At 37.8% G+C, this 12,956-nt stretch overlaps 1 protein-coding gene and 2 long non-coding RNA genes across 3 annotated transcripts; 1 reads left to right on the top strand and 2 right to left on the bottom strand.

The window, feature by feature from the left end:
* The first annotated feature begins 1,321 nt into the window (after positions 1-1,321).
* Positions 1,322-2,150, top strand: LOC121994836 (uncharacterized protein ycf23-like). Its single transcript, XM_042548745.1, has 5 exons — positions 1,322-1,402; positions 1,482-1,541; positions 1,633-1,722; positions 1,800-1,907; positions 1,983-2,150. The coding sequence occupies exons 1-5, from the start codon at positions 1,322-1,324 to the stop codon at positions 2,148-2,150; spliced, it is 507 nt and encodes a 168-aa protein (XP_042404679.1).
* Positions 2,151-6,116: 3,966 nt separating this feature from the next.
* On the bottom strand, positions 6,117-8,616 carry LOC121994001. The gene is made up of 3 exons (XR_006115528.1): positions 8,105-8,616; positions 7,536-7,629; positions 6,117-6,471 (listed from the first exon to the last, which is right to left on the bottom strand). It is a non-coding gene; the product is annotated as an uncharacterized LOC121994001 (long non-coding RNA).
* A 1,464-nt stretch (positions 8,617-10,080) lies between these two features.
* On the bottom strand, positions 10,081-12,956 carry LOC121996432. Its single transcript, XR_006116081.1, has 3 exons — positions 11,994-12,956; positions 11,736-11,798; positions 10,081-10,394 (listed from the first exon to the last, which is right to left on the bottom strand). It is a non-coding gene; the product is annotated as an uncharacterized LOC121996432 (long non-coding RNA).

Here is a 12,956-nt window from a genome sequence, read left to right as displayed (position 1 = left end):
TCTTAGTGTTATTGAACCTTACAAGGATGCTATTTACCTGCTGGATTCCCTAAGTTGCCGCATTCGCGATGATGATTCAAAATACGTAATGGAAATGTGAGTTCAGATTTCTTTTAGTAAATATTTATTATAATAAAAATCTTATTTAACAAATATTCTTAACGTATGAAGGGCCTTAAAATTGTTTAATTCAACCAAGGGAAGGAAAGGTAGGAAAAATGTTAAGTGGGAAGTAGTTAAGGTATGTGTACTTTTGTTTAACATATATTGTAATGTGTATAATTTTCATTAACAATTTGACTCTAATTACTATATATAGGCTCCTCAACAACCGGATGCGAAACAATGTGATTTTTTTGTGATGCGATTTATGAGAGAAATTATTGAAGAAGTTGAGACTATTGAGAGAGATTCACTGCAATCAATAGTAACATTATTTAGCTTATCTCAAATTATTTGACATAAACTATTTAAAATTGTAAAGTGATCAGTGTTGATTATTTTTCCATTAGCATAAATTGTGTATGCTCACAGTTCACAAAAATAGGGTACTCTCGTGAACAAATTGATGAGGTTCGGTCCGAGTTGGCGGAGTGCATACAAGATCATATTTATGAATAGGTATGGAATGATAGTTGCCATAATTCTATTTAGATTTAAGTTCATTGAATGGTGGTTTTTTGGTGGAATCATAGTTAATGCCAATTTTTTTGATGCAGTGCATAGTTACCAGATCGACCTTGAGCAGTTGACCCCAAAGAAAAGTTGTCATTGAAGTTTAAAAACTTGTGAAAATTTTTAGTGAATGATGATGTTTTGTGAATGATGATGTTTTGGAAAAATTGTCACTTAGGTGAAAGGATGTTTTCTGGATTAATATGCAAGTACAAAGCACTGTATTATATGTTATTCTGTAAAGTTCTGTCAGTGTAAATTATCTAGTTTCTTTATCTAGCTTTTGTTCCACTATTGGGTTTGTTTTTCTAATAATTACTCGTGCAGCAAAATACTGAGCAAGAAGCTGTAGATCTTATAATCAGGTAAAGTAGAAAAAGTTAACTACTTCATTATGCTTTCATCTTAGTATTTGTATATTTGATTTGTCTTCTTTGAACCAGCTTCAAGTCAAAAAGCCAGATCCTCTAGATAGCTGTTAAAAATAAGGTATTATTTGGTTTGTCAGTGATCTTAATATTTGGTAATATTTGGTCTTTGATGCTCACGACAGAGTTCCAACGCTGCATGATTACCTTGTTCAAGCAGATTGCTCGCTGCCTCAGTAGCTCGCATTTTCAGAGTTCCACAGCTCTTCTTTCTTATGATGATCTTGTTCTTGCAGATTTGTGTTTCCTCTGTGGACCCTTTGGCATTTCCTTCTGCAGTGGAAGCAGGTGCCCAAATGGTTAGGATGCGATGAACTTGACTGGTTTCGATCGGATTGTCTGTCATACCAAACATTAAAATCCTTGTGCTAAATGCAGGTGGAAATTGGAAATTATGATTCTTTCTACGAGATGGGAATTCAGTTTTCCCCTGAACAGGTATATGAATCATGATCGTACTTTTCCTTGCAGTTCCTCGAGTATTTTCAGCTATTTCTATCTCGTCACTATTCTGTGGTGCCATTGTCAGATTCTAAAGCTCACTAGAGAAACTAGAAGGATTCTTCCATCCATTACACTGTCTGTAACCGTGCCACACATGCTTAGTCTCCCTGATCAGGTAGCTCATTTATTTCCTCGTAAACTGAGATTTGTCACTAACACAATCTCTCGTTGTTTTTTGTTCAATTTAAAAAGGTGAAGCTAGCAGAGTTGCTGGAACAGGAAGGTGCTGATATAATCCAAACTGAAGGAGGGAAATACTCAAGTCCATCAAAACCTGGTGTCCTTGGTTTGATCGAGAAGGTAACAACAGTACGAATAAGAAATCTTAGCACACTTGTGATGAAAAATGTGATATTTTTCCTCTTTAAAATGTAGGCCACACCAACGCTAGCAGCTGCATACTCCATTTCCCGAGCAGTTCAGATTCCAGTTATGTGCTCATCTGGATTAAGCGCTGTCACTGCACCTATGGCTTTAACAGCAGGAGCAGCTGGTGTGGTATGCGTTCTTTTGCTTTCTAATCTAATCATTATCTGCTACTAGTGAAAGAAATATAGACTCTTTCAGATTCTCTTGTGTTCTTGATTATCTGCTACTACTTCATTGTCAGAAGTAGTTGAACACTAACACTTGGACGCCAACATTTTTGAGTTGGCGCCTAGATTTGACCATCTAACAGACACGGCTAAAGGATCAACTTCTATGAACACCCTTAATAACTTATACAGATATTTGTGAACAATTAGGTTGGTGGCTATCATTTATCCTCCCTTTTTGTTGTTTTTTCCATGTACCCAATGCAGCTTTCATTTCAAAGGTTCCAAGCTGATGAACAAGGATGGGTGGACACAATCAAGTCAGTGCGATTTGGAGGAGCTGTCAGGATTAGTACCATGGATTGGCTTGGGCAATCTCAATATTTGCGTCAAACTGTCTTCTGGCCTTCCCTATCATCTGCAGTATCTGAGGTATACTATGCACATTTACCGTGAATTTTCCTTATTGAGCTTGGGCTAGTGACGGTTACGAATGTATTTTATTTCAAGAACCGTATAAGCAAGTGTTCGTGCATCTAGTTTTATAACAATGCACTTCGTATCTTTGATCTAAAAGGCTTCTGAAACAAGTCATCTTCTCCAAGCATGCCCTGGTCAACATGCTAGTCACCTACTGGAGTCATTTCCTCGATGGCACGGATGAATACCTGAAATCCATCCTCTACTCCACCATTCTTTGCCACTCCTCAAGCCGAAACAACTGCAAAGGTAGAGTCAACATCAAGTATTACATTGTGCCTGGCTACAAGAAGACCGGGGCCGCAAAATCCAATAAAGACAGGTCAAACATCAAGTAGCATTTTGTAACTTATTCCTCTTAGGTTATATGCTTGGTTAATATATATGCTTAGAACTTGTAAAGACAGGTCAAACATTAATATGCTTGGTTAATATATCCATCTACAGCACTCCCGCTTTTTCCTCTAAATATGATTTTCATTTAGCACAGAACTAATGCCAATTTTTTTATTTTGATGCAGTGTTTAAAGAGCTTGAGTAGAAGTTGGCCCTAAAGAAAACTTGTCAGTTACGATATAAACACACTTACGGTATGAATTACATGTATATATAACATTGACATATTATTTAGTACGAGATTTACATGTATGAAAGTTTTCATACAAAATTTCTTGATTGCCTACAACCCCAGGTGTGCTGATGACAAGTTGAAGAAGATGGCTCTAAGAGTGATAGCTGAAAGCCTTTCAGAAGAAGAGATTGCTGGACTTAAAGAAGCAATTCCATGCGATGGACACCAATAACAGCGGTTAGATGAGGTTTTGTAAAACTTGTGTGTTTGAAAAATTATTGTCATGAAGTTAAGGATAACTTGTATGATACAAATTTAATTTGTGGATCAATATGTATACATTTTGTTTGTATAATATAAAGTTTTATTTATTTGTTAAATAGTCTTATTATAAAAATGATTGTGGTTGTGGATATTCAATTATATGTAAATTTTGAGTATTTTTTATAATTTTTGCTATTTAATTAAGAAAAACACTATTTTTTATAAATTTAAAAAGACAACGTTTTTAAGTAATAAAAGACAACGCTTAAAAAACAATGTCTTTGAGACCAACCACAACGCTTTTAAAGCGTTGTCTTTGATATGCGCATTTTTACAACAGCATCTTTAACAACGCTTTTTAAGAATGAATAGACAACGCTTAAAAAGCGTTGTCTTTGTGACCAACCACAACGCTTTTAAAGCGTTGTCTTTGATATGTGCATTTTTACAACAGCATCTATAACAACGCTTTTTAAGAACGAAAAGACAACGCTTAAAAAGCGTTGTCTTTGTGACCAACCACAACGCTTTTAAAGCGTTGTCTTTGATATGACTTTCTACAACACCATCTACAACATCACTTTTTTAGTACATACGACAACGCCAAAAAAGCGTTGTTGTTTAGCTTTTTTCTTGTAGTGGCGATAAGCGCTGGATCGATCCGTAGATCGATCCAGGTGTTTTTCCAGAGCACAGAGGCGCTCTGGATCGATCCGTGGATCGATCCAAAGCCTCTCCGATCGATTGGGAATATTCGAATCGATCGGGATCCGACCGTTGCGTCGTATTTGAGCTGCAGGCGTGCGTTGGCTGCAGTATCTCTTCACCGTTTCATCTCAGATCTTCGCCAGCTCCTCCACAGCACTCTCAAAGCTCGTGATCGCCAGTTCTTGAAGGTTCTTGGAAGCTCTCCGAGTCAAGAGGCGGATCAAAGGCAAGAAGAGAAGCTAGGGTTAGGGTTTTCTGCATTCATTGTAAGCTTTGTGCTTGTATTTTGTTTCCCTTTCCTTCTTCTTGTACCGAGAGTCTTGTAGGGCTTCTCCGCCCTCGGTAGTTACCGAAAAGGAGTGTTTCATAGTGGAGGGTGCGTGCGTGGTGTGGATCCTTGGATTAGTCACCTCCTTTGGAGGTGGATACCAAGTAAAATCCTAGTGTTAGCGTGGTTGTATTTGTTTCTTTGTATTTCTGCTGCACATCTTTGAAGGAACAAGCAACGCCGAGCACCGAGCGAACGCGACGAGCTATTCCCCCCCCCCCCCCCTCTAGCTATTTTCGGTCCTAACAATTGATTATACTTTTGGTTAGCTGGTGATATATTAGGACACTTACGTTGGTTAGTAAGTACTTCATCTGAGACTATATCTTTTGATCTCTTAATAGTGTTTTATTCATGCACTATTTTCTTATACCCATTGAGTATTTTATACTCACTATCAGTTGGTTTTCTTTGATCCTCTAGGTTAGCAGATAAAGGATGTGTGTCGCTCAGAGGTCCTGGCTGTCAGTCCCGCTCGAGTTGGGTTTCTGTTGAGTTACTTCACTTTATTGTTCTTGTTGCTTATGGTTGCAATTTCTTTTTGTATCAGATTTTGAGTATGTTCACATGTACATATATATATATATACACGTATTATCAATTTTTTTAGCTTGTTATGTTGTCTTTAAGTAATTTGATATTGATTATTTCATATATTGCCACTAGAGGGTACCGTCCATTTTGGAGGACATGTATACCCTCAAGGCATGACAATTTTATTAGTATTAGAGCATCATTCAAGTTTGAAAGTTGGATTTAGTATTTTTGGGATATCGATCTCATTTTGATTTATGATTTTTTCGAGTTTGAGAGAAGGTAAGACGAATGACATCTCTGAGCTATAGGAAGTAAGGTATACCTATGATGATTATCTTACCTTTTGTGTTCACTACTTGGTGTAGGTTATGGTAAGAAAAGTTGAATGTCATAGAAATTGAAGTGTGTTTGGTTAGACTTACTTCCTTCACTTGATTGTGTAATAGTTTCTATATTTGTCTATTAGGTACTCAATAATTTGGTTTACGTGATGATACTTAGTGAATCAATGCTATTTGCAATCGTGGTTGGAGTCGACCATGGACGTGACCAGTTGACACTTAGGACTTAAACCTGATGCTGAGGATATAGATTCTTCTGTGGCATTAACTAAGACGAAGTTAAAAAGTAGGGATCGTGCCCGTCAACATCCTATTGGAGATTAAGGAACATAGTCTCAGAAAATGCCAACAACCATACCGTTCTTGCCACTATCATTCGGGTAATGGATAAGGAATGTCTACTTATACTATCCCGGGCAATTGAGGATTGATATATCTTGTTCCATGAGGATTTTGACCATGAATCCTCATACGTATTTAGATAACCTCGAAGGTACATTTGAGTACATGACCCACAATAATGTAGATATGGTGAAACTAGTGGTTCATTACGTACGGGACCAGGTCACCACATGGCGGAAGATCATAGATGTCACGCCCCCAAAGGAGTCCCTGCTGACGAAAATCCAGTGACATCTCCCCTGTACCGGTGACAATATGAATCATGAATACATAGCCCTCAGAGCCTCTTAATCCTTAGCGAATACAGCCGAACCAATACAATAAAGAAAATACACATTCCACGTAGTTTATATTAGTACAGCCTCCCGTTGACTATACATCAAATCACAATCACGCAGTTTCATAAATATAGCCTCTGGCTAACAACATAAAACGAAAGGAACGCAACGATATTTAAAACATCGCAGATATATATAATACCTACTCCACTACAATGAGGAAAAACCAACCCACCTAGAAAACCTTCGCAGCGGAAAACGAGGGCAGCATACCCAAAACTCGATATAAGAATCCACGGGTATAAGAACTACACATCACCAGTTTGTTGGTCACATAGCAAGGAAACAAAAGATCAAACATAGAAACCATCACGACATGGAGAGGGGACTAGTAGCTGGAACCTCCTAACGGCTTCAACCTGGGATAGGAATAAATCAACAGAGTGAGTTTAATGAATTCAACGGGTATCGAGCAGATATGCATAGTAAAATATAACTATCAGTTATAGTCATGCAGTACAGTCTCTCGAACATTAATAAGTAATGCAAGACTGGATAACGGAAGAAACTGTACTTACCATGACCTCCTATCCTGACATAAGGGTGTGAACCATACAAACAGATGCAGGATCATCAGGCCAAATACATAATGTCTCATGTATGCATGTCAATCATATGCAGCCAACAAAATGCAGCATCCACAATGTAGTAATCACACACTAATAAATGCAATCCATGCATATGGTACATATGACATGGTCACCCCTGATGCCAATCAGCCACCGTCATCACGATGATGAGATCGAGTGGATAGAGCTATGACAACTGTGCACTCTGTCATCACTACTCTTGAGTGACCGAGTAAACAGGATGCTATCGTAGTACACCTATCCTCCTACCCCAACTAAATGGGAGAGCCAAAGCTCTCATCTCCCTATGTCATAGTCAAAAGGAGGGATCCCTGTCCGCTTCCGCGCTGTGTCACCACTGACCATGAGCAGCTGAGCAGAGCCCTAACAGAGCAACTGCACATACCTTGCCTGATGTACCACTAACCCATGAGTGGTTGTGTGTGCAGATCATGTAACTGGCGATGTGCTCAACTACAAAGGAGCTAACAATCGCTCAACATGCAATCATGCAAGATGGTGCATGACACTAAAGCATATAACACTTGACAATATGCGCCTCCATCTAATATGTACCAAAAAGAAAAATGAATCCATAACAATACACTAGGTATCATAATATATAGGTACACATGCCAAGTATAACTAGTAGCAAGTCTTGTACCTAGTAATACATTGTATGTCACTACTTCTATGAACATAAGTACATAAGGCAAGAATCAAGATGGATATAGGCCTAAACACATATCAGATAAAATAGAGGCATACCTCAGGTATCAAGTAGTGGCATACCAAGGCAAATATAAACATAACAATTACTACTAGCTATAACATACTATGTATATCATAATTACCATATCAAAAGAAGATAAGTCAAAGGTACCCGCCTCGAAAAGGAAATCGTATTAGAAAAATCCCACGGTGCCTAACTCGTCCCAGATCCAGGACCTGCAACCAAGTGTAATTTAGCTAATGATATAATTTCCCAAGTTACTAAATTAAGTCCCAAACTAATCCGGAAAAACTCTAGTTAATGATCATTAATTAATCCATAACTAAGTGTTTAACTCTTGCTAATCTCATCGGTTGATCAAAGTAGAGTTAGCTCTATCATCCAACCTAATTGATCCAATTAAATCTTGAATCAAAAATTCTTTGATCAACGATTAATTACTAAATCCATCAACCAATCAATTTTTAATCCAGATATCAATTGATTAATCCACTTATCATCAATTAACAAACCAATGAATTTCTTCTACAGCATGACTCAATTTATCCCAATCAAAACATAAATTTGTAATCCAATAGATTACAAATTCGTAACCATCCCATAATCCCCTTAGGATTTAGTTCTAGCATAATCAGTTCAAAACTCACCCAACTCTAAAATTAATTCAATCACAACTAGACACAGACTCACCAGAATTTTCTGGAACTCCTGTATGATCTCTGCTGGTGTTGTTGGCAAAAGTAGGTGGTGGTTGGTAAGGGTGACAAGGCTCAGATCCAGCAGCAAAATTTCTCAAATCCAGCCGCCGAAAGCCCTAAATCAGAGATAGAAAAGAGAGCTCACGCGACTCGGATCTAATGGAGAAGGAAGATTCGTAGGTGAACTCGAGCCCAAGCCAAATCTCCACTGCTCGTGAGGCGATCCACTAGAAGAAGGCTGCATCGGTGAGTTGGTAGAGACGACGATGAGGCTGTATGGTTGGCACTCAAATCAGATCAAAAAAGCTGTGAAGGGAATGTGAGGGCAACAATGGGTGATGAGGATGGGAGGCTTAGCCGGCGTGGGGTGAGCGACGCCGGCGAGCTCAACCTCGTCGCGTCGACACGATTGCAGCGAGAACAAGGAGATAGCGTCAGGAGAAAAGAAAAAAAAATGGAAAGAATTAATAGGTTAGGTTTCTGTAGCAATGTATAAATACTTAAGTTTTGCTTAATTAAGCCCTAAGTACATTCCTAAATCAACTCCCACTGAATGGTTATTCCAAACAGGTTTTTCCCCAGCCTATAAATTCATCCCCTCAAACTACGTCATACGAGCTCTGAAAAATTTACAGAAAATTACTAAAAATTTCTTTAAAATTCCATTAAGGTTATTTGTCCATTACACCTTATTATTATTATTATTTTGTTATTGTATTTTATAATAGAAGCTATCCTTCGAGGAGCAGAACATCATTTGGGGGATGATTCTAAAATGCTTTTTCAGAGAGTTTCTCTATGTTTGTAGTTCATCTTCAGGAGTTCCTGAATTCTAAGTTGTTTGATCATAGTGTAAAGGATTTCAAGGCGATGGTTAGTCAACTCGCTTAACATCGCTACCACCAAGTAACTCAAGACCTTGGTGTACATGCCCATGTAAGGTTCTGAAGTCTATATTTAGATCGGAATGTTTTACCATTTTGTTGACCCTAGTAGGAAAAAAAATTTATGATAAGATTATATGATTTGTAGTGATACTCATCTAGTAGGTATGGGCGTCTAGCCAAGAGATTAAGGTTACCCTTGGACCTTAGTAGTCATACCCTCACTATAGATATACAAGTACTTGAAGTGATAGAATTTGACATCCCTATTATCATGGATGTTGGAAGAGTTTGCTATCATTGATAAAGTTTAATAGTATCTCAATCTGCTCGAACATTAGTATAGTTTTAGAATACCCAGATGCATCACTAGATGAACTCCTTAGCTTACCACTTTTGAGGCAAGTGGAGATCGTGAGTGAGATACTTTTGACGATGGCTCTAATATCAACGACCTCGCATCGCATGGCGATAAAGAACTAGAAGAATCGAAACAAGAAGATTAGTTAGACAGAGGTTTATCAATCATAGTGTCGCTACAACAAATTCGACTTTTCGCACTGCGTAATTATGCAATCCGCAGGGCGCATCGCATGCTGCACAATTGCAAGTTGTTAAAAGTCATAAGACATTGATAGCATGCATTGCGCGCTACGATTAAGAGCATTCACAGTGTGCATCATGTGTTGTGGTTAAGAGCATTCGCAGCGCACATCGCGTGCTGCAGCTAAGAGCATTCGCAGCGCGCATCACGTGCTGCAATTAAGAGCATTCACAGCACGCATTGCGTGTTACAATTAAGAGCATTCACAACGTGCATCGCACATTGCTATTAAGAGCATTCACAGCATGCATCGTAAGCTGTGGTTATAAGCATTTGCAACTCTCATCGCGCGCTGCGATTAACAACATTTGCAGCGCATAGTACGCGTTGTAATTAAAATATCATACAATTATCACTAATATTTATTTAAAATATATATTTTAAATTTAAAATGTAGACATTATCATAATTTATCCATCACATAAAAAATAAAAAATTATAAAATACAATCAAAATTGAATACATAATTTTTATTCATCTAATAATTATTTTACAAACTCACAAATTTCTCTAAATCAAGTACAAAAAATCATGAATTTCTAACAATCAAAGATTTTACTGTCAATATTATTTCAACACTACGTTAATCTAATATGCATCCAAGTATTCCACTAGCGACAAGTGTTCATGTCGTTCTCAAGACTTCCATCTTAGCCTTCATCTCCAGCTTCATATTTATAATTTGATGTCGAGAAACTATCACCAGCCTCAATGTCTTCATCTCCAACTTTGCTACCGCATCTCCTTCATGAACCATAGTATCCTCATTCTCCTGAGTGAGTAGCATATCACCCCTAGGTGTTTGAAATGGTAAAAGAAACACAAGTCATATTTTCATAGTTATCAAATTGATTTCTAGATTCAATTATGATCGTGCATCCATGCAAAGATTTATCATGCATGTAATAGTTTATCCCATAGGGACATTTTCTAATCTTTCTTTAGCATTAAAAGCATCATGAATGTGACAACTCAAAATAAAAAAAGCTTAAATGTCCAACCATCTTCACCGGATACATAACTTTCATGCATGGAGGGATTGGAATAACTGCACAACTTAAAGCAGTTACCCTAGATTTGATCATGATAGAAATGGTGAAAAAAATACTTTGAGGGGAAATAAACTATAAACGCAATAGGGAAATTAAAAAAAAAATATTCGTACATTCTTCTAGGATAAAGTAACAAATTTAGGAAGCAGTGTTTTCCTATAGAAGAAAGTTAAGGAGAAACCAACCTTTTACATTAGGATACACAATGGTCTGGGCAGTCATGTAGCTTGTAGGGTAATGTAATGGTTGTCTTCCTCTAAATTAGAATATGTTCCAAATTATTGAATCAACTTCTTAAAAATTATATTACCAAATCTGATAGTAGTATGACCATCCAAATTATATACATTCTTAGGAATGACAAATCTATTGAAACTATTTTAAAATTTGAAAATGTGTCAGCTCCATACAAAATAATAAACAGGATGAATAGAATAATGAAGTGAAAGTAATGAGGATTGAATTAACATATGAGATTTTGATAAAAGATATCAACGAAGAAATGAATCCAATGCCAACCCCTATACAAAAATAAACATGAATTATATATGCTTAAAAAAAAGAAACTGAGGTACCTTAATATAAAGCCATTAACAAAGTTAGATAGAGTATAAAACAATGATTGCAAATTTATTATGAGCAAGATTCCAGTCACATAGAACATTACATGGAAAAAGAGTGCATTAGGGAAATAAATTTTTCATAAGTTTTGGGTTACTAATTCAGTAACTCACTGAGAATAATTCATATTCAACTAGATTGAAGATTATCTTTAAAAATAGATGTGATTATAACCTACAGGCATTGAGCCAACAAATATCTTGAGAAACCTCAGTATAAGCACAAGAAAGCTTTGTCCTAAGGAAGCATGACTTTGCATTGATGACATGGTCCTAGAGTAAATAGATTCCATCAAGCAGTGAAAAGATACAAATGACGCACAATAAGGGAAATGCATGCTCAAGCCCATGAGCCAACCTATACAAGGAGATAGAGAAATGCATTTCCAACAAAATAAAAATAAAATCACAGGGAGATGCAAAAATTCCTAGCAATTTTTAACATACTAAAAATGAAACATACTGCATCATTTAAAACTGACTCTCCAAATACCAAGGCATATAGATTCACGTCAATACCAAGTTCCTACACAACAAGGAGAAGACATGTAACCATCAGAAATAATGTAAATCAAAGATTAAACACAAGATGAATATAGCAAACTAACAAATTTCCATATATGAAATCTATCTAATCTTAGCTGAGAACAATTAGTAGTTGCATATTCAAGAAAATGGAGATGTAAAGAAGAGGAATCAGATTGATGACTGCCGCTATCACCTCAAAACTGCTGGTGTAGAGCTTGCTCAAGGGCATGTGTAGTACGAGGACCAACATACTGATAATCAAGCTAAGGATCAAGTTGGTCGCCACCATGACAAGGACTACAAACTTAGTGACTCGAGGATGAGCAGCTCACAACTCGTTCCCTATCCTCACACTGTAATAAACAGCCTTTGGTTGTTAGTGAATAATTCATGGAGATTAATACAAGTGCGGTAGTCGTCAAATCTTGCAGCATTGCTCAAGCCGAGCATGATCATGAAGTCCCAGTTCCAGTAATTCACACTGGAATCGATCACACTGTTAGTGAGGAATTGATAAGTTGTATCATCATTGATTACCATATAGATATGACATCGAGTGAGATCTCCGGATATGGGAGGTAGCTTGTGATCGGCATGAAACCTTGGACGTACCAAACCTCTAAGCTATGATGAATGTTTGAGTGAAGGGGAAGAGGAAAAGAGGGTGTGGAAGTTGGGGGGTTGACTTACACGAGCATGATGGCTAATGAAATAGTGAGTTTGAAAAAGAGCCAGATGTCGGTGAAGGCCTTGATGAAGAGGTCGGTCCAGGTGGCCTGCAGGAAGGGCTGAGGATGATGTAGAACTAGGTGGAGAGGATGAGCACCCACTAAGAGATGCTGAGAGTGATGGAGGCGCCAAGGTGTCCAAAGTCAAGGACGAAGACAGTGAGCTAGTAGATGAGGATGTTGAAGAGGAGAACGATGATGGTGATGATGGCCATGGGGTTGATGATGTTCTAGGCCTGCAGAAACCACTGCATTGGGCAGTAAAGGATGAAGGCGATAAGCTGAGGCAAGAGGCTGTGGGAGTAGACCTAGCCCATCTCCGCGATCGTGTCCTACTGGCCAATGGTGCGGAGGAAGGAGTCGGAGAATAGTGAGTTCGATTACCTGATGCTTCTCTCTTCCTATGGAACCCTAATTTGCCCCCGCCC

The sequence above is a fragment of the Zingiber officinale genome, chromosome 6A (assembly GCF_018446385.1).
Source record: "Zingiber officinale cultivar Zhangliang chromosome 6A, Zo_v1.1, whole genome shotgun sequence".
NCBI classification, from domain to species: Eukaryota; Viridiplantae; Streptophyta; class Magnoliopsida; order Zingiberales; family Zingiberaceae; genus Zingiber; species Zingiber officinale.
Note: the sequence above shows the minus strand (reverse complement) of the source record. Positions and strands in the feature narration are given on the sequence as shown.